A 20,275-nucleotide genomic window follows, 5' to 3' on the forward strand; every position below is an offset into this window, starting at 1 on the left:
GTCGTATTTATTTATTTTGGTTTTCATTTCTTTTTCAAAAAGTTGCCTCCCTTTAATTCCCCCCCCCCGCTACTATAAATTAAAAAATAAATAAAATAAATTATAGCATTTATATAGCGCTACTTTCATGCTTATAGCATGCTCAGAGCGCTGTGGACCCCTATACATAGGTAGCCAAGTAGAGTCAAAATTATAAAGGATACATTATTGCCGAGAACAGTTTCCCCGCGACCATTTTCTTATCATTTGGTTATGTTGACGGATTAGAAATATTTTGTTAAATAACTATTCCTCCATATTTGTTTCTTAAAGTTGTGAATTTGAGTTTTTGAGTTTTTGGCACATCGGCACAATTTAGGCCATGTCGTGCCCGTAATCCTTCAAGGTCTTTAAGTTGTTCCTTTGTTTCACCGACTTAACATTCCTGTTTGCATGCTTCATAAAAAATAAACTGACATTTTTTTTAAGCGAAAACACAGATCTATTAGTAGGTGCTGACGTGAAGATAATATCGTAACAAAACATCTAAGCTAATCCTATGTTTTGGGTTTGGGCGCAGAAAAGACGAAGGTGTACGATTTAGCACTAAGAAGACTGAACAACTGACCTTTAGCCTGGCCATGAGTTGTTGGTGTTCTCTCTGTAACTGGAGGGCTTCCTCCAGATTGGAGCCCACGTCCATCAGGTCGGGTTCCATCTGGTGAACTCTGACCCGGACCCATTCTGAACTCTGAAAAATAAAAGACAAGCATAGTTAGTCAACTACGTTAACTATTTGGAGGCTAAGCAATGTCAATAATAAGCAAACAATATAAATGTAAACTCACGAGTGTGGCATTGCTCGATATAAGGCCACTTGAAATAAAGGAATGAAACTTTTTTTTTTACAAAATATTTTGATATAACAGTTCCAACAGATCAGTACAACAATAGTTGCATAAATTGTAGATACGCCTTTCTTCAGTTAATATACATCCTGATGGTAAAGTGTTTAGCAAGGAAACCCTAAAGCTGTTCCTCTAGCATCAACAAACACACAGATTACTACAAGCTGAACTGCTACTAGAACACTAAAAGTTACAAAGAACCAACAAAAACATTTCTAATAGTTACAGAAGAAGTTTCATTGCGAAGGAAAACAAGAAAAACATCAAAACACTTATCAAAAAACAACAACAACAAACAAATTAAGTGTAATTGTATCAATTAGTTTGGATCAGTCATGTCATTGATTTTGTCATAGATCTAGACCAACAACAATAAATATGTGCGATTACAAAAATATTTGTTCCAATTGTTTTTGTTTAGCGCAATTTCATGCTTTTAACTTTCTCAATGCCCTGTGATCCTATCCCTTATCTGGACCAGTTGGAAAGGGGAAGGAAGAGAAAGAAGAGGGTATCTGGATGATCGCTTTTTAAAAAAATGGTGAACGTCCTGAATTCGAACTCGAGGTTTAAGGCCTCTTCAGCCTCCTCAAGCCAATACACTAACTACTCTGCCAGCGAATCGTTTATGAAAAGATAAGGTTTTATCTATTGTTACCTTTAAACACAAAGAATAAATGGGGCCAATTCAACGTATACCACCACATCAGTTAAGTACAATTTCTTTCCCTTGTTCGAGATACCAAACAAAATAATTAATTATCAATAGTTAATTAACTTAAATGGTTATTTTTTATATTGATTCTTGTATTGTCAGGTAAAAGAAATAATTGTGCAAAATTTCAGCTTGATCCGAGATCGGGTGTGGGAAAAATAACGTGTACAAACTTTTTACAAGACGGACAGACAAACAGACAGTGACTTGATATAAACTTTGTAAAAATGAGCTCAAGCCCTTTATTGGTACAGTAGCAGCTCCGATGTGCATAAAATGTTGCATTAATTGTGCAAAGTTTAAATTTGATCTGAGGATGGGCGTGGGAAAAATAAAGTCTTCAAACTTTTTACCAGAGCGAGTCAGTTGATATAAGATTTGTAAAAAGCATTATTCAAAAGGTTTTTATAAATTAGACTTTATAATATTTATCTGCTAAACCCATTCTACCCGTTTTGAGCGCGTCGAGGACATCTTCTGCTGACAAAACTAGTCCTAGTACAAGAGGTTTCGCTTAAGATGATGATAATTTGTTAATGAATATGCCAAATAAAGACATATGCGACATATGTCGGCCCGTCCCCCTAATCATACTTTATTTTAATTAATTTTACGTGCATTTTAAATAGGATCGATAGCGAACTGTATAGGTCAGGAGAATACATTTATACATCTAAGAATGCAAGAAAACGTTTGGCGTCGGTGCTCCGCACTGAACCCCGCTTGAGGAGCATAAAGCGCTACCCCAGACACCTTAGCTGTCGAAAGGGAGAGGCACTAACGTAATTTTTTCCGCACTGCTCTTTATTGATTATATGACAATAAACGTGCCAAATTTTTATAAAGTTTAGTCAAAAGGTTTTAATTTCTATGCGTGACATAAATACATACAATACATACTCCTTACATTCTGCTTTATATATCAGACGTCAATATGTCGGCCAAACTGGTAAACCCATTTTCACACGCTACTTTCATTTTCGTAGCAAAATAAAAAGTTAATGGAACATTTGTAATGTTTGACATAGATCTAAATCCAATCCACTAGATCGGTAATACCCTTTGTATTCAAACGAGAGCTTCGAAGACTGAAGTGGAGATGGGTACCACGTGACACCAGTTGAACATAACGTGATTTATCACTTTTTGGTATCGTATTATAATTGATTAACTGAACATAATAAATGGGTATGAAAAAAAAAATCAGCATATTGTACCACGCGTAACACTTTCAAATATATTCTTCCCTACCATTAGGGGTACGCGTAAACCACTTTAAGAAACACTGGTTTTGGGGAATCATTGTGGTTGGCTCTGTGCCAATAAATCAAATAACAAAATGCAAAAAACAAAAATAAACCAAAGACAAAACCACAGAAAAAACGATACGACATACGATTATCTACTCAAGGTTTTTGATAAAGATATTACAGATACAAATTATAGTCTAAATAGGAGGGTAGGAAAGCCAGAAGTAAGGCCACTATTACATTTTGCATTGCTTCACATTTCTAGACTTTTATTTTGGTGTCTTCAGACAAACCTAACACACACCTAAACTACACGCTCACAGTTGAACCAGTGCACACGTTTGCATGCTTTCTCACTTAACACACTTGTCGCTACACACTTCATCTCTCGGGTCTTCATTCACGTTCACGCGTCGATAGAACAATGAACAGCAAGGAGAAGAATATCAACATTTGTACAGAGACATTAGCCCCCTCCCCCCCCCCCCCCACGAGAACACAAGAGACAGTTGAAGTTTACGTTGCCTTCAAAGATAGAAACACAGCTTCTTGTACACATGACACCTACAGAGGAGCTAACTCTTCTATGCAACACAAACCAAGGAAACACACACATACACAGTTTTGTCATCTTAATCAATGGATACTCAATTTCAGGGCTTCCATTCAAATCGTCTCTTCCCCTCAGTGTAATGTGTAGAGCATGAACACACTACACACCTTCGTACAGTAATGTAGGTTACCAAAGAGTTAATCTCCTAGCAACATTTGTTCACTCTTCCATACCAGCGTGAGTACACACACAAACACATTTAGTCAAATCTATGGGCGTGGCGTTCGTTTAGCAGCTGAGATACACATCTCTGAGTTCAAAGTGAGGTGTCACTAAAATGTAGAAATATTTATTTTACAAAGAAACAAAGAAAGAAAGATGTGTTTTATCACAATTATACTCAAAAGAATACATTAGTTCTAGATCTAGCAAACGATCTTTCGACAAGACCGTAAAAACGCAGACGGGTAACATAAGGGTTCCATAAGATAAGCATGTGCTTAGTTGTTAAAGGTCAAAGATTTCAATGGAAAGTTTAAATACCATTTTTTTTCTTACAAATACAATTTTAAAGACTTCAAACAAAATGCTCGTCAGTTTGAATACTAAGCAACAGTCAATACTGTTAAAGGTACGTCTAGATGAGGGTGTGTATGATTGTACAGTTAGAATTATAGAGCGAGGATGCGTATGCCAGCGCTGAGTCTTATCTCTACAAGAAAACAGAGATAATGTCCTAGACACATCAGGGCACCGATGGAGTTTGCCAAACGTACCTAGCAAGTGTTTCAATGGATGCATGGGTACCGTGTGCTCAGCTCTACCAGGTAACACATGTGAGTGGCAATGCACGTACACGAAGAGCTGGGTCAGGCCATGTAACACACACACACACACACACAGTGATCTAGGTCAAACAAGGTGAGTCGAACGTAGGCTGGAGATCGGCCTTTGAAATGTTGCCATTTCCATCATCTTATGGCAAGAGACGTTTGGAGTTTGCGTAAACAAAAGAGAATTATTGGAAACGTCTGCCAGGTCAATTATGTTGAAATAGATGTACACAACTTTTGTTTAAATAGATGTACACAACTTTTGTTGGAATAGAACTAGATGTAATCAAGTCATAAAAAAACAATTGCAAATCATCTGAACAAGTGTGTGATGGGAAGGAAGTAGACAAACATAAGAAGAGAAGCAACAACTCTAGCAGATCTTGTTTTCATCCCAGCGAGCACTAAAACACACAAAGGAGAAGAAAGAGAGTCCAATTTAACTCGTGTTTTTACAAGTCTAGTATCTTCATTAACTTTCAGTACATCTAAATTCTTTTCAATAGCAGAGAACTCTTTTTTTTTAAATTTTTAACTTCGCCATATAGTTTCTGCAAGTTGTTTTCAATTTTATTTTCATGTCTTTCTTAATACTACAATCAATTGGAAATGGAATAGGTTACTTTTAGCTAGCTGATTGGCTAATTGAACGAATAGCTGTGTAAGGTGTCCCTAGATATCGTCAATAAATTCATGTTCATGTGACAGTAATGTGACAGAGAAGATCAACTCATATTAATTTCTTTTTACTATGTGAGTGTAATTGTTTATTATAAGTATAAAATATGTGACTGGCCAGATTGAGCCCCTAACTTAGTCGGATGTAGTTTGCTTAAAATTGGTTTGGGGTGAAAGCAACAGAACCGAATGCAGAAGAAAGTGTCAAAGTTTCAGACTTGGCGAGAATGTTAAGGAGAGATGACGTAAAGGTCATCTGTTTCTAAGGAGGATGGTTAACGAGGATGTCATCTAGCCAGAACAACGACCAACTAACTTTAATCTTTCAAGTTGGTTGGACTCAGGGGCTTCCGAAAATCAAAATGCAGTCTACACAGGGATTCGAACTCCAGTGTCGAGACATCTCCTTTTTGGAAGCCAAGCGACACCACGACGCAAGAAAACCTTTTTTTTTTCAAAAGCGTTTTCATTTCTCTTTAATTGTCTCTTCTCTTTTATTCTTTCTCTCTCACTTTTATTCTCTTTCACTCTTATCCTATTAGTCTCAGTGAGTCTTACTCCCATCTCTACTCGCACTACCCTCTCTAAGTGACACCTACTCCTTAACACTACTGTTCCAAAGTACTCTCCCCCCCCCCCCAGCACAAGGATAAAGAAAAGTAATCAAGCAATGAAGCCAAATAGAGGGTCATAGGAGAGTTCAGGCACCAAGTCCTAACAAGCAGTCAGAACGTTTCCTCATAGACCTGTTTCTTCTTTTGGTACAAGTGTAGGCCAAGTGCAGTTGGCTTCAAACTGATTGGTTGGATTTTTGGCATTAGGTCTATCGTCTCTGGAGGTTTTATGACTTTCATTTCCAAAACACATCATCTGAGTAATGGGTAGTCTAGCCATTGGGTGAAAGCTTTTGTTTGTGTGCTTTGTCAGTAATGACGTCATCGTGTCTACTATGAGGCAGGTAAAATTAAGGTGAGTCCGGGCACGTCTGATGCTACCTTTCTGATTCACTTTCCAAACCCAAATATATATCGTTTGTATCTACGAAGCAAAGTTGTAATCAGTCAATCTATCTTGTTTTATCTTGTCTTATCTATCTATCTATCTATCTATCTATCTATCTATCTATCTATCTATCCATCTGTCTGTTTTTGTTTCTGTCTGTCTATTTTCTTATAGTGTTTATCACACTGTCGACTGTCTAAAAATAAACAGAGGGTTTAAACGAACTACCTGTACATCTATCATCCATCCATCTTTCATATCTACCTGCTTAGCTGCCCGGCCCTGTACTTATCTCTTCATGTAGCTCTACCTATCTGATTTGAGTGTTGCACCTCTAAAGACAACTGGCATCTTAACAGTCCCAGATAACGTAGCACCATTAACTTCTTATCTCGATGTACATACGGATGGAGTGATGCCGTTGCATATAAAAACGAGGGTTCTCAACAGTTTATGTTTAATGTACAAAGGGACTTTAAAAAAAAACCATCTAACACACTAACTTTGTAAGCTTGTTTTTGATCGAGTGTAGACTACTTCGTGGTATTGAATGTCCACCATGTAAGGTAGAGAAACGTTCATTGAGTACAATCTAAAAGTGTTGTATGTATTCATGTGTGTGTTTTGTTTTATTCTGTTCCAGGAGGTTTTCTTAAATGCATGTTTAGTGGAAGTTTCTAAACAGTTGTTAATCCCTGCAGCAGTGAATATTTGTAGCATTCAGTCTACGTACTCCGAACAAGAATCTTGTCTAGTGATCAAAAAATTGAGCTTATGCTTACAATTAAGAACGGATTTTGATACTAACTTTTTAAAAATTATTTTGAACATTCGTATAAGTGAGCACAGATTGTCAGTGTTTTTTTTTTTCTTTTTTACATTTTTAACATTCGTTATACCTTGAAAAACAGTCCAAACAATTTAATTAAAAAAAAAAAGGACGGATTGCTTTAGATGATTGCAAGATGGGGAGGGAGCCAACTAGTCGGCGTTCAACTCACTTTTAATGGTGATATTAATTTAGTCACGATCTTAATACTAAAGTAGCCAGCAAGCAGTGTACCAAGTCGTAGGAAAAGGTTTGTCTAAGAGTTGGCAGCTAGGGTCTTTCTTAAAAGGGAAGCTTTATTTCCAGCACTTTCCTTAAAGTCCTCCAGCAGAAGAAATAAAAGGGAGATTACTAAATCGGTACCACTATGTGTTCATCTCTTACAATGTTTTGTTGTCTTCACAACTTCAAATATGAGTGCATAAATGATATTGCGGCCCTAAAAAAACAAGATTAGCGTTGTATATCTCCTATGGAAGTATGAAAGTACTGCTAAGGAATATGGACGTTGTACATTCAAATAGAGGTCAGCGTGTTCTTTGATGTAAGTAGCTAAATAGATAGATTTTATTACAACAGCTGGTGTTCGTACGGTAGTTTTGAGCACATGTGTCACTAGAAGGGTGGAAACAAAACAGCAAGAGCAAATTGGCCAACTTCGAGGTCTAGATCCAACATTAAAATGTATATATACTTGATGAGAGATCTGGGAACGTCCAGAGTTACGCAACATTGACCATTAAATAGTGATACTCATCAACGAGCACTTAGAAATAATATTCCAAAGAAACTCTGCACAAATTATTCACAAAAACATAGAATTGAGAGACAAGGAACCTCTCTCGAATAGATGAATACAAACACAGCCAAAAATTAACAAGAATGAGTCAAAAATCTTATGTAAAACATAATAAGATAAGTTCCGACTCGTTTTTGATAGTGCTTTATAAGATAATGGGTTTCACCGATTTTAATTGGTTTTTATTTCGTTGATATGGATCACAATGAGCTAACTTTGAAAATATGTATGCAGATGAAATAACACGGAGGAAGTTTGTAGAAACATAACTGGGTCTCGACATTGTAGAGTTTGTTGCAGCATGTTAAATAACAAGATGGGAATGCGACTTAGGAAATAAAGAGATTTTGTAGTCTTTAAGATGTTTATATTACAGTAATAAAGCAAATGATCTACATAGCTAAACTAAATGGAGGGATAGGCTGATTAGAAAAGTATTTTTGTTTCCTTCTTCAAACCTGTTATTGAGACAAGACCAGTGAACTAATGTGACTGTAAGACGTGACCAGTGAACCAATGGGACTGTAAGACGTGACCAGTGAACCAATGGGACGATGAAACATGACCAGTGAACTAATGGGACGATGAAACATGACCAGTGAACCAATGGGACTGTAAGACGTGACCAGTGAACCAATGGGACTGTAAGACGTGACCAGTGAACCAATGGGACGATGAAACATGACCAGTGAACCAATGGGATGATGAAACATGACCAGTGAACCAATGGGACTGTAAGACGTGACCAGTGAACCAATGGGACTGTAAGACGTGACCAGTGAACCAATGGGACTGTAAGACGTGACCAGTGAACCAATAGGACTGTAACATGACCAATGAACCAATGGGACGATGAAACATGACCAGTGAACCAATGGGACGATGAAACATGACCAGTGAACCAATGGGACGATGAAACATGACCAGTGAACGAATGGGACTGTAAGACATGACCAGTGAACCAATGGGACTGTAAGACATGACCAGTGAACCAATGGGACTGTAAGACATGACCAGTGAACCAATGGGACTGTAAGACATGACCAGTGAGCCAATGGGACTGTAGGACATGACCAGTGAACCAATGGGACTGTAAGACATGACCAGTGAACCAATGGGACTGTAAGACATGACCAGTGAACCAATGGGACTGTAAGACATGACCAGTGAACCAATGGGACTGTAAGACATGACCAGTGAACCAATGGGACTGTAAGACGTGACCAGTGAACCAATGGGACGATGAGACATGACCAGTGAACCAATGGGACGATGAAACATGACCAGTGAACCAATGGGACTGTAAGACGTGACCAGTGAACCAATGGGACTGTAAGACGTGACCAGTGAACCAATGGGACGATGAAACATGACCAGTGAACCAATGGGACCATGAGACATGACCAGTGAACCAATGGGACTGTAAGACGTGACCAGTGAACCAATGGGACAGTAAGATGTGACCAATAGAAATGACGTTGAGTAATCTAAAGAAACATCGTGCTGCATGCATCCTTAACACTAGAGTGCGTTTAAGTGTTACGTTTTCTTACCCTGAGGACAGCCAAAACGACCTTGGCCCTGCCAGCTTGGACAGCGACCGTGCTGATTGTGGTAGTGGACGGCGGAATGTCCGATAGATCCATGGACTCCGCTTTCCGGGCCGCCATACTTGCGTCCTTTAGTATTCACAAGTGGGCGGTCTAGTCAATAAATACTTCAGCATAGCACACAAGTACAGAGATACACAGACTTTTCTGGTCGTGATTAAAAGACTTTTGTCGAGAAAAAAATACTGTAATAGAAGATTTATTTCCCCCAATTTTAAATCACAGTTGCGTCATAGGAATCAGTACGATAGTCCAATAATAAGAATTTTTCATTAGGGTTGACCACTCTTGTTGATTTGTTTCGTTAAATTTGTCAAAACTTTTTGTTTTCCAAGAGATGACCGTTAGTTACAATTATGTTGTATAGGCATGCATGCAGCAACCTCTTGGTTCGAAACACGGCTCTAAACAAAACTTAGATCGCTGGATGCTTTCCCTTTACCCTCTCTCACCGGCATGAAAAAGTTACGGGCCTTGGAAAAAAAAAATAAAGCGTGAGCCAAAACAGCTATTCTGTGACAGGTGAGGGGTGACAAGATTGGCACGAGTTCTAAAAATAGCAAATTAAACATTGAAAATATTATCGACACAGGTTGTGATAATACATTTTACATTATTTTACTACAAAAATGATTTTATTCATTTGGAACTAATATCACAAATGATAAAACAGAATTGATATGCCAGTGTTAAAATTTCCCTTTATGTAACCCAGACATGACACCCCTCGGACCGTAATCCACTTTGACTTGTCCGCTCACGCCAAGCACTGCAGAGGCTTGATAAAAATAACTGCATCCCCCATATATGGGAAGCACCTTCATATTATGCTTCGTCTAAAGCGCACTGTGATAAAGGGAGACGGAGCAGACGATACTTGCTGGAAGCAGACGTAGAAAATGATAAAGGAGTGCCAAAAAATAAAAATAATATATTGCGTCTAAAGGAGGTAGCCGCAGAACGATAAACGATTTAAAAATAATTGTGAAGAAAAGAATTTCATAGTCTTGTTAATGAAAAATTAACACTAAAACAGATTCCAAAATAGTGTTTTTATCTTATTCCATAGAAAAAGGGCCACACAATTTTCTTAAATATAATAGCTGTGCTTGTTAATTTCAGATTAATTATTTCAAAAGGCGCTTCGGGGGCTGAGGATGGTGTCTTGCTGAGTTATGTAACTTAATTAAGGCCTATAGATCTGGGTCTATTTTTTTTTTTTTTTGGTTAAGAAGTGATCTGTACTTTTGGAGATTGATTATACTTGTAAACTCAAACAAATTTGGAAATGTGATTAAAGCAGGCATGTCAAACACGTCGTTCTGGGCGGCGACCACCTTGTATGCGGCCCGCTTGGCCAACTCAAAAATTATCAAAATAATATTAAACTATTACGCTGGAAAATAAAAGATGACAAGCTGCTTAAATTGAAAAATAACATTTGTTAAACTGAACAACGATATTGAATCTGCAGTGAAAGCCAGCTACATTTTTCAAACTGAATTGCAAGCATAGCAAATCATTTAGTGAAAAGGGATTTTATGAAGGAGTGTATCGTTAAAGTTGCCGAAGTAATTTGTCCATAAAAGGTAAAAGTATTCAAAGAAATAGCGTTAACTAGGAACACTGTGGCAGATAGAATAAATGACATGTCAATCAGCTCGCATGAACAATTAAAGAACAAAATAGATTTTGAATTATTTTCATTGGCTCTCGATGAGTCAACTGATGTAACGGGTGTAGCACAGTTGGCTATATTCGTAAGGGCCTGTGACAGGAATTTTGAGATACATGAGGAGCTACTTGTTCTATGCATAACACCACAACAAGCGAGGATGTTTTTGAGAAATAACAGGTGATATTGCAGTACAATTTACCTTTGGTAAAGCTAGCTAGTCTAACAACGGATGGCGCACTAACCATTATGAAATGGTTTTGATGCAAAGCAACTTGCAAAAATAAGAGAGACTAATACTAATTTTAAATTCTCAGTGCATCATTCACCAAGAAACAAAACGCACAAAGAAATTACAATTCCAACATGTCATAAAACTGGTTTCAGTCACTTTCAATTTTATTCATGCCCATGGCTTAAATCATCGCCAATTTTCAATGTTTCTGAATGACATTGGACACAAATTTGCTGGCTCTCCTGTCATAAAGAATTGAAGAGATTTGTTGTACTGCGTGAAGAAATTGTATTGTTTCTGAACATGAAAGGTGAACCTGTTGAACATTTCCATACTGACGAATGGGTTCAGGATTCGGCATTTGCAATTGATCACCTGCAAGACTTGAATTTGAAACTTCAAAGTAAAGATTAAATTGTCACCACTGCGTGTGATCATGTGAAGTGCTTTCAAGCAAAATTACGACTATGGATAAACCAAATATGAAGAGAAAATCTTGTTCACTTCTCAACGTGTCAGGAACTAAAAAGATTCAATACGGATACAACATTTGGTAAATATGTCTTACACCTGGAATCGTTAGTAGATGCTTCCACTAGCCGTTTTCATGACTTCGTTTCATACGAGCAAGAATTTTCGTTGTTTTTATAACCACTTTCATTTGCTTCTGAAAATGCTGCTGGCAACTAGAGCTGATAGAATTGAAGTCAAATTCTTTGTTGAAAGCGAAGTATAAAGAAGTGGGTGCGCCAAAATTGCAGAAATTTGCAGCCAGAATTCTAGCTATTTTTGCAAGCACTGATCTCTGTGAGCAGTTCTTTTCTATAATGAAAGCTACAAATCACCTCACCGTTTCGAAATTATCGGATCAAAATTTGTCGTCAGTGATGTTAGTGTCAGTGGCAAACAAACTTCCACCCTATATTAATAAACTTGTATCTCAGAAAGATGTCAAGCATCAGGACAAGAAAAAAATGCGCAATCATAGTAATTTTTAATTACCAAATTGTACTACAAATTTAGCTAACTAAGGGACATATATGCCATTAATTATTGTATTCTATTGTATTGTTTCTAATTTAAATAAAACTAGTATGCTGTTTTGCAACGGAATTTTGGCTGCGGCCCCTCAGGCCATAGTAAGTGTTTTATGCGGCCCATACACCTTCATGAGTTTGACATGCCTGGATTAAAGGACGCGAAATAAAAAATATTCATTGTGAGACGTCTGGTTTTTAAAATAAACAACTCCCCTGATTATAAATAACAAAATTAATAAATGCTTGCTTGGACTTTTTATTATTACCAGGAAAAAAAAAAGATAAAACGTGGTATTAGAATAGAAGGTGGCGTAATACTTTTATTTATTATTGAAAAGAAGACCAAAGGCAAGGTGTAAAGAAATATTCAATGCAGTGTACAGAATCAAAAAGTGCGGTAGTTTAAACTGTCTAATAAAAAGATAAATCGAGCTATAATCGTATACTGTAGTAAAATGGGAAGCGTGGTCAAGAGTACGCTTGAACTTGGTTTAGCTTAGCTACCTAAGAATGGGGCTCGAGGTTCGACACCCGACTCGAGCAGAGTTGTGTTTACTGAGCGACATTCGCGTTATTAGCCCCACGCTAAAGGCAGCACGGAAAACCTTCTCCCAGATACCCCCCCCCCCCCCCCACTGGTCCACAAAAGAGATTTGACCATAGCTATAAGCATGAAAGTAGCGCTATATAAAAGCTATAATAGCAATAAAATAAGTGTAATATATAATATATATAAAAATTGACCAGTATGGAGATCGAACCCACGACATTCGCATTATTAGCCCTACGCTCTTTTAATTGAGCTTACGAGCCATAATAATAAGTCTTGTCTTCCAGTCCGAAGATTACTGAACAGTGCAGAATTTCATGCGCTACGGAGCCACGGCTGCGACCTATATATTTTGCCACAATCAACGCAGACATAGCCATTGTTCATATTAGGCATACTGTAATGCTAAATTGTAGTTTGAAATAAATTATAATTTTTTTTTTACTTCCACATTCCAAATATTTTTAGACTTGAAGAATGTGTAAGTTAATAAAAGAAATTGAAAGTGTAGGTAAATAATAGGAATTCAAAGTGTAAGCTAAAGTAAGAATTCAAAGTGAACGCTAAACTAAGAATTCAAAGTGTAAGCTAATAATAGAAATTCAAAGTGTAAGCTAAAGTAAGAATTCGAAGTGAAAGCTAAAGTAAGAATTCAAAGTTTGGCCTTCTACTTGCAATACACTTTTATCTACCTTGTTCCCCATCATGTTCATCATCATGTTCCTAATCATGTTCATTTGTTCATTTAATGCATCCATACATTCCTTGATCTTGCCAACGACCTCAACAATCCCAGGTTCAATTTCAAATGTGTAGGTCTCCGGATCTTCTTCTTCATCAATCAAGGCGTGCCGGAGACAAGCCGTGAGCGTTTCTCTGCTACCGACAGGTTTTAAACCTCGGTCCCGAAGCTCTCTTCTTAGCTCTTTAATTAAGAGTTGATTTAATAGCTTCAAATATGCCATTGAGATCGAATCCTACCTCCTCTCGTTCAGTCGCCTATAATCCAACTTCCAGACACCAATGTAATAACTTATGGGAGGCAACTCAAGGAGGCAAGGATGTTTATTTACAGGACATTACAAGCACATAAAACAACATCTGTCTTAAGCACAGTCTTTTCATATCGGCTCAAGACTTGGGCGGAAATCGTTTCATGCCATTCTTTCTAATGTCGACATCCTTCCTAGTCAAGTCTCTGATAGAGCGCACCTTCTGCACTAGCTTGGATGGCGGTGTGCAATGGCAGGGTTATAACAATATATTACAAATGTATTGATTTAATGTTAAATAACATAAGCTAAATGATGGGGACAAAGAATTATTTATTACGGAAAGAATTACAAATAGGTAAAAAAAATGAAACAAGAGAGAGTCGACAGACACTTGTTACAGGAGGAGGAGGACTAGTGAAAAGCGATCGCGTGGGAGGAAGGATAGAAGTCTACAAAAAAAAAAAAAAACGCGCGCGCACACACACACACACACACAGACAGACAACAGGTGTGAGCACACATACCTTAAGCAAAGGTTGTAAGTGATAGCTGTATGGGTGAGTAACATTGTCAAGTCATTGTGTTAACACCAGGACAGGCTACGTTAGCATGCACTCTATGAGAATCAAGCCAAAAAAAAAAAAAACACCTCAAAATCGGCCCCCGAAGTGGTCCACCTAGCCAGGTAAAAAGGTAGGTTTCAATATTTTCAGAAAGAATATCAGAATGAAATTCTATCAAAGGCAAATGACAGAGAAGAACTGAGAAAGAAAGTTGACAGATCTTGTGTGGTGCCCCAACTATCCAGCAGACCAAGGGATAGGTGAAAGTGAAGGTGAAATTAGATATGTACCTGGCCTAACTGATGTCATATAATGATGTTCTAAATGATCTAATTGTTTTGTCAATCTCTTATTCAAGGCCTCAAGAAAAAAAAAAAAAAAAAAAAGCATTTCCGTAAATACAAAATTCCTTTAGTTTGGTGTCTTGCGGTGCAATCTGTCGTTTGCAGTTCAGGCAATAATATGGAACCAACTACTTATTAATTGTTGTTTAAAAGTATGTTCCACTTATATTCATATTAAATAGATTTTTTTTCTCAGTAAACATAGTAGTTCTAATATGATAGAACTTACTTAATATAGCAATACAATTGTAAAAAAAAGAAAAATTGACAGAAAATGCATAAATGTGTTAAATTTGGTAAGTTGTCATCTCCCTTACTAAATAGCCTCCCTTGTTTGTTACTATTAATAATGAATAGTTTTAAAAATGGTGTATTTTTATGAAAAAACTGCTTGCATAGTTGATTTTAAAAATGAAATTTTTCGCTTTCAGAAAAGAAAAAGTAGCCGTTGCATCAGAACTTTAAAATATCATGATGTCGGATTTTCAATATCTTTTCTAGTTTTCGCGATCTAAACGGGACGGACGGATGGACGGTCGTACAGACTGACCACACACTATTTCCCTTTCGGGGGCCGCTAAAAAAGGAGAGAACTGTGTGGGATCCTTGAACAATGGACCAAATAGTTAGCCAATTAATGTCACAACTCTTGCATCTTATTAGTGGAGTACCGGTATTACCGTGACAGAAAAGAATTCTACATTGAATGAAGCTAAATATTAGAAAACTATTTTTATGAAACAAGACTGTGTCATTGTTTAATAATAACTAACTGCTTCATTTATAGCGCAATTAAAGACATGTAACTCCTCTAGGAGTTGAATAGATTTACTTTGTTTGTGAAAAACAATGGCAATTCACAATTCTTACACTACCTCTATTGAACTCATACCTTCGTGGAACCTTCTGGGTGGGCGAAGGGTGGAACATGGACACTAACCTCAAACACAGCTCTAACGATTTTCCTAGAAATGTGAAAGTTGATGTATATCGTTGGTGAAAAACAATACTAGTTTATTGGCCACATTTGAAAACTCGAGTTTGACCGCTATAATGTTTCAAAATATAAAAAGAGTTAAATTTTAATGTTAGGGTACTATAAAATATTCATCTTGAATTGACTCAGCTTTCATTCAAGAGTTTGATAAATTAATGTTTAGGACCATGAAAAATCAATTAACGCCAAATAACTTTGAAATCCTTCTTCAAATGAATAAAACAAATAATCTTCTCATTTACGAAAATTGGTTGTTCCGGATTTTTTTAATGAAAACTATTTTAACTCTGTAAAAAATCACTTATCTCTACTTACACTACATTAAATGTTCTAGCTAAAACGTTAGAAAATCTAATTATCGTTAATATGATGTTCCGATTTTTAATGAAAACAACTTCCTAACACCAAAGTATGGTTTGAAAATCTCTCCACAAGACTATGGTAGATTTAATTTTCATACGAGACCATCCCAAAAATATAATTAACGGTATTTGATTCATCTGGAATTTTTATTTTCTATCACTATAAATATAAAAACATCCGTAACAATCTATTATAGAAACTTAAAACTATTGCGATGTTTCGGAAGGGAAATTAAATTTTAATCAGATTTTCAATAGCTTTTAGTCTTTTTTTTTCGATATAAACATGACGGACAGACTGACATATAGAATAAAATGCGTCTTTAATCCTTATATATATATGGTACGAATTGGTGTAATGAATGGAAGGGATGTAAAGAAGGAGGAACCCGGGAAAATGTGACAGGAAGAGAGATGAAATGCTGATGTGTACATAAATCGTTATAATATTTAAGTATTGCAAGAATAAAACCTGAGAGTGTATTATTATTTGAAGAGTCTTGTGTCGTAACAAGTATATATATATATATATATATATATATATATATATATATATATATGTTTAGTCTAACTAGCCCATTGTGACGTAATGGATTTTTTCCCTATGACGTAACTTGTAGTTACTTCTTGAAATGAAATGCTAAAAGAAATCACTCGGTGCACCAATGTCTATGAACCCTCGATAAGCTGCTCGTATTGATGACATTTTTTAGTCTAACTAGGCCGTGTGACGTAGTGGATTTTTTTCCTTTGACGTCATATGGAATAAATTCTTCAAATGAAATGCTAAAACAACTCGGTATAGTAATGTTTATTAAACCTCGTAATCTGACTCGTGTTTTAATAATAATAATAATATAATAATAATAATAATTATACATGGATGATCTAAAGCTATATGCAGAAACCGAGCAAAAATTACACACCTTAATCAAAACGGTAAAATGCTTTAGTGACGATATCTGTATGTCTTTTGGCCTGGATAAGTGTGGCATCATAAGCATTAAAAAGGGCAAGGCAACGAACACCAACATTGCATTTAAAGGCATCGAGGAATTGAACTCTGCCTCTCTTTATAAATATCTTGGAATAAACCAGAATGCCAAGATAAACCATAAAAAATTAAAAGAGGACTTTCTTGGCAAATATAGGCAAAGAGTTAATAAAATCCTCAACACCAAACTGTCTGGCAGTAATCTCATCACTGCAATTAACAGCTGGGCCGTCCCTGTGCTCCTTTACACGTTCGGTGTGATCAAATGGACTGACACCGACCTACATGACATTGACAGACTCACTAGAAAATTACTAACCAAGTTTCGATGCCTACACCCCAAGTCCTCCACCATAAGGTTATACCTGCCCAGGAAGGATGGGGGTCGTGGATTGCAGAACATCTTCAAATTGTGTAAGATGCAAGTTTTAAAAATACGATCAAAACTGCTCGCCTCCAGCAACAAATTAGTTTCCTTACTACGGAAATACGACTCCGATGCAACCCCTCTGAACCTACACAATGCTGATGTCAATATCGGTTTGGACGACGTAGGGCATGAGATTCGCCAATGGGAAGAAAAAACACTCCACGGAAAATTTCCGGCTTCATTACATGGGGACAACATCGACAAGGCTGCTTCCTTAACATGGCTCAAAGCAGGTCATCTCTACCCTGAAACAGAAGGCTTTGTTACAGCAATACAGGACAGAGTAATCAGGACAAAAAATTACGAGAAGCATATCCTGAAACTCAATGTTGTCGACAAATGCCGAAAATGTGGAAATGTGGGCGAGTCGATTGAACACATTATGGCAGGATGTCCAGCCCTATCAGAATCAGCCTACCTAGGTCGCCATAACCAAGTTGCAAAGTTAATACACCAACACCTGGCTTTGACGTACAAATTGATCGATAAGGACACTCCCCCTTATTATAAATACTCTCCGCAAGAGGTTCTCGAGTCTACTGATCATCTGCTGTACTGGGATAGGCCTATTCTGACCGACAAAACGGTAGATTTCAATCGCCCGGATCTGCTGTTCATCGATAAAAAAGAAAAAACCGCTACCATTATCGATATCGCCGTACCACTGTCTCATAATTTAAGAAAAACTGAGATAGAAAAACAAAGAAAATATGGGAACCTGGGCTTGGAGATTAAGCGTCTATGGAAATTGTCCAAAATAACAATATACCCCATTGTTATATCAACCGAGGGGATAATAACAACTGACCTCACAGACACCTTCAAGGCCCTTAACATTCCTAGGAACATCCTCGTTGCCTGTTAGAGGGCGGTACTGCTGCAGACCTGCCACATCACCAGAAAATTCCTCAGTGGAAACTGTTAAAGGGACTACGATGAATTTTGTTTCTCTTTAGCGAAACTCGACCCTGGCAGCGCCAGAGAATGACTACTCGTTCATTTCTAACATAATAATAATCTTTATTGTCCATATGGAAATTTGTCTTACAATTTGTGCATTACACCAAACAAAAAACATTATAACTATAAGAAACCAAAGTGTACATTCACACCAGACGCATGTGACAAAGTTTATATCAGATTGTTCTTATTTAATGATTTGATTGCCAGGGAAACATAATAGCTAGATTTAGATCTAATCTAGAGTTTTTACACTAGATCTAGATTTATATTATAATTTAAATCATTGTAGATTCTAGATCTAGAAGTGTTAGGTCTAGTTTAGAATGTTTGTTGTTTTACATGTTTCGGATGTTCCTTCAGACTTGAAGTCCAAACCTCCCGCAGGACGACGGCGGATGGGAGCGGGCAGGGTTTGAACCTGGGACCATCGATAAATCCAAACGACAGTCCAGCGCGCAAACCGCACGAACAGGCAGCCATGATTTAGATTAGATCAAGATAATTTCAATTTTTAGACTTAAAGTGTAGATTTACTAAATACTAAAATAGAATACTAAAACTGATCTACTATTTTTAAATTTAATATTGCATTCAGTCTACACATAGATTATCTAGGCTTTTTTTTTTTTACATAAATCTTATCTAAATTATATCTACATTATTCCAAATTTATATTTTAAATCTAGATCCAGTAGATATAGATCTTAAGAGTACTAAATCAGAAGTTTAATTTAGGTAGATCTACATCCTTATTCTAGTTCCATTTAAATGAAAATGCCAATAGCTCTGTTGGTAACTGTGCTGGGACATCGAGCAGACGTTGCCGAAGTACAAGCTCGATGGCTTGTTCTTTTCTTTATTTTTTCAATTACAAATCAATACCAAAAATTTTCTAAAATCGCTCGTCTGACATATTGTACATATCAAATAGTTGTCATACCGTAATCTCTTTATCAATAATAGGCTATTAGTTTGTGATTAAGTTAACAGCAATGCCTGCGGTTAGCACGCTGGACTCATTATCTCGGCGGTCCCAGTTTCATACCCTTGCTCGTTGCCATCCCCCGTCGTCCAGCGGGAGATTTGTATAAGGAAGTAAATTATCTTTAACTTTGAAGGAACATCCAAAACATGTAAAACATTTTACAGAAAAAAAATATTTTTACAACACCAAATGAATCTTTGAAACATTATTATTTTTGATAATCAAAACAAAATCAGGTCTGGAATATTCCTTGCGAATAGGCGGATCCGGCTCCAACGGGGGCCGCATCTGAGTTTGTGTGACATCACAAACTCTCTTTGTAATCTTGTTTTAAAGTATGTTTTTATTTTTATACATACATAATATATATATATATATATATATATATATATATATATATATATATATTAGGGGTGCACTGGATAGTACTTTTTGATATCCGGCCGGAGCCGGATATGACCGTATAGTAAAATTTGATATAAATATATATATATATATATATATATATATATATATATATATATATATATATATATATATATATATATATATATATATATATATATATATATGTTGAAGTTAAGATTTTAGATCCACAAATGAAATAATATTTCTTGTCTCAAGAGAAACGACCCACAACAATCAAAAACTTCTTTCAAAACCCTTGTGATAAATTATTGCTGTATTTTGTACACAGCATTGAGGTAATATTCCGTGCAACAGTTCTGTTTATTGAAGGACAAAATGTCAGTCTCTTGAAGTATCTTCTACCATTGCCAAATGAGTTCAGAAATGTTGCTTGTTTACAATTGGTGAATGAGGTCCATTGAGGTATTGTCTTTTGAAAAATGTTTTTATTGTTTCCAAGTACAAAATGTGTGTGAAAATAGCACAGACACATGTTCATTTTGTATTGAATACAAGTTTGTTTCCCGGACCTTGTCTATAGTTGAGCTAAATCCCTGCTCCTCTACAGTCTCGGGCTC

General features: G+C 36.6%; 1 protein-coding gene across 33 annotated transcripts in view; it reads right to left on the reverse strand.

Moving 5' to 3' along the window:
- Positions 1-20,275, reverse strand: part of LOC106078342 (titin-like) — a 533,611-nt gene that overhangs the window by 468,422 nt on the left and 44,914 nt on the right. For 32 of the 33 annotated variants that reach the window (XM_056014734.1, XM_056014739.1, XM_056014738.1 and 29 more), the window contains exon 22: positions 608-730. In XM_056014734.1, the coding sequence (XP_055870709.1) occupies positions 608-730 (123 nt within the window). Of the gene's footprint in view, positions 1-607; positions 731-9,099; positions 9,597-20,275 lie in introns of those variants that run through there. The other variant, XM_056014741.1, reaches the window with a different exon arrangement.

Source organism: Biomphalaria glabrata, chromosome 16 (assembly GCF_947242115.1).
Source record: "Biomphalaria glabrata chromosome 16, xgBioGlab47.1, whole genome shotgun sequence".
Lineage (NCBI taxonomy): Eukaryota > Metazoa > Mollusca > Gastropoda > Planorbidae > Biomphalaria > Biomphalaria glabrata.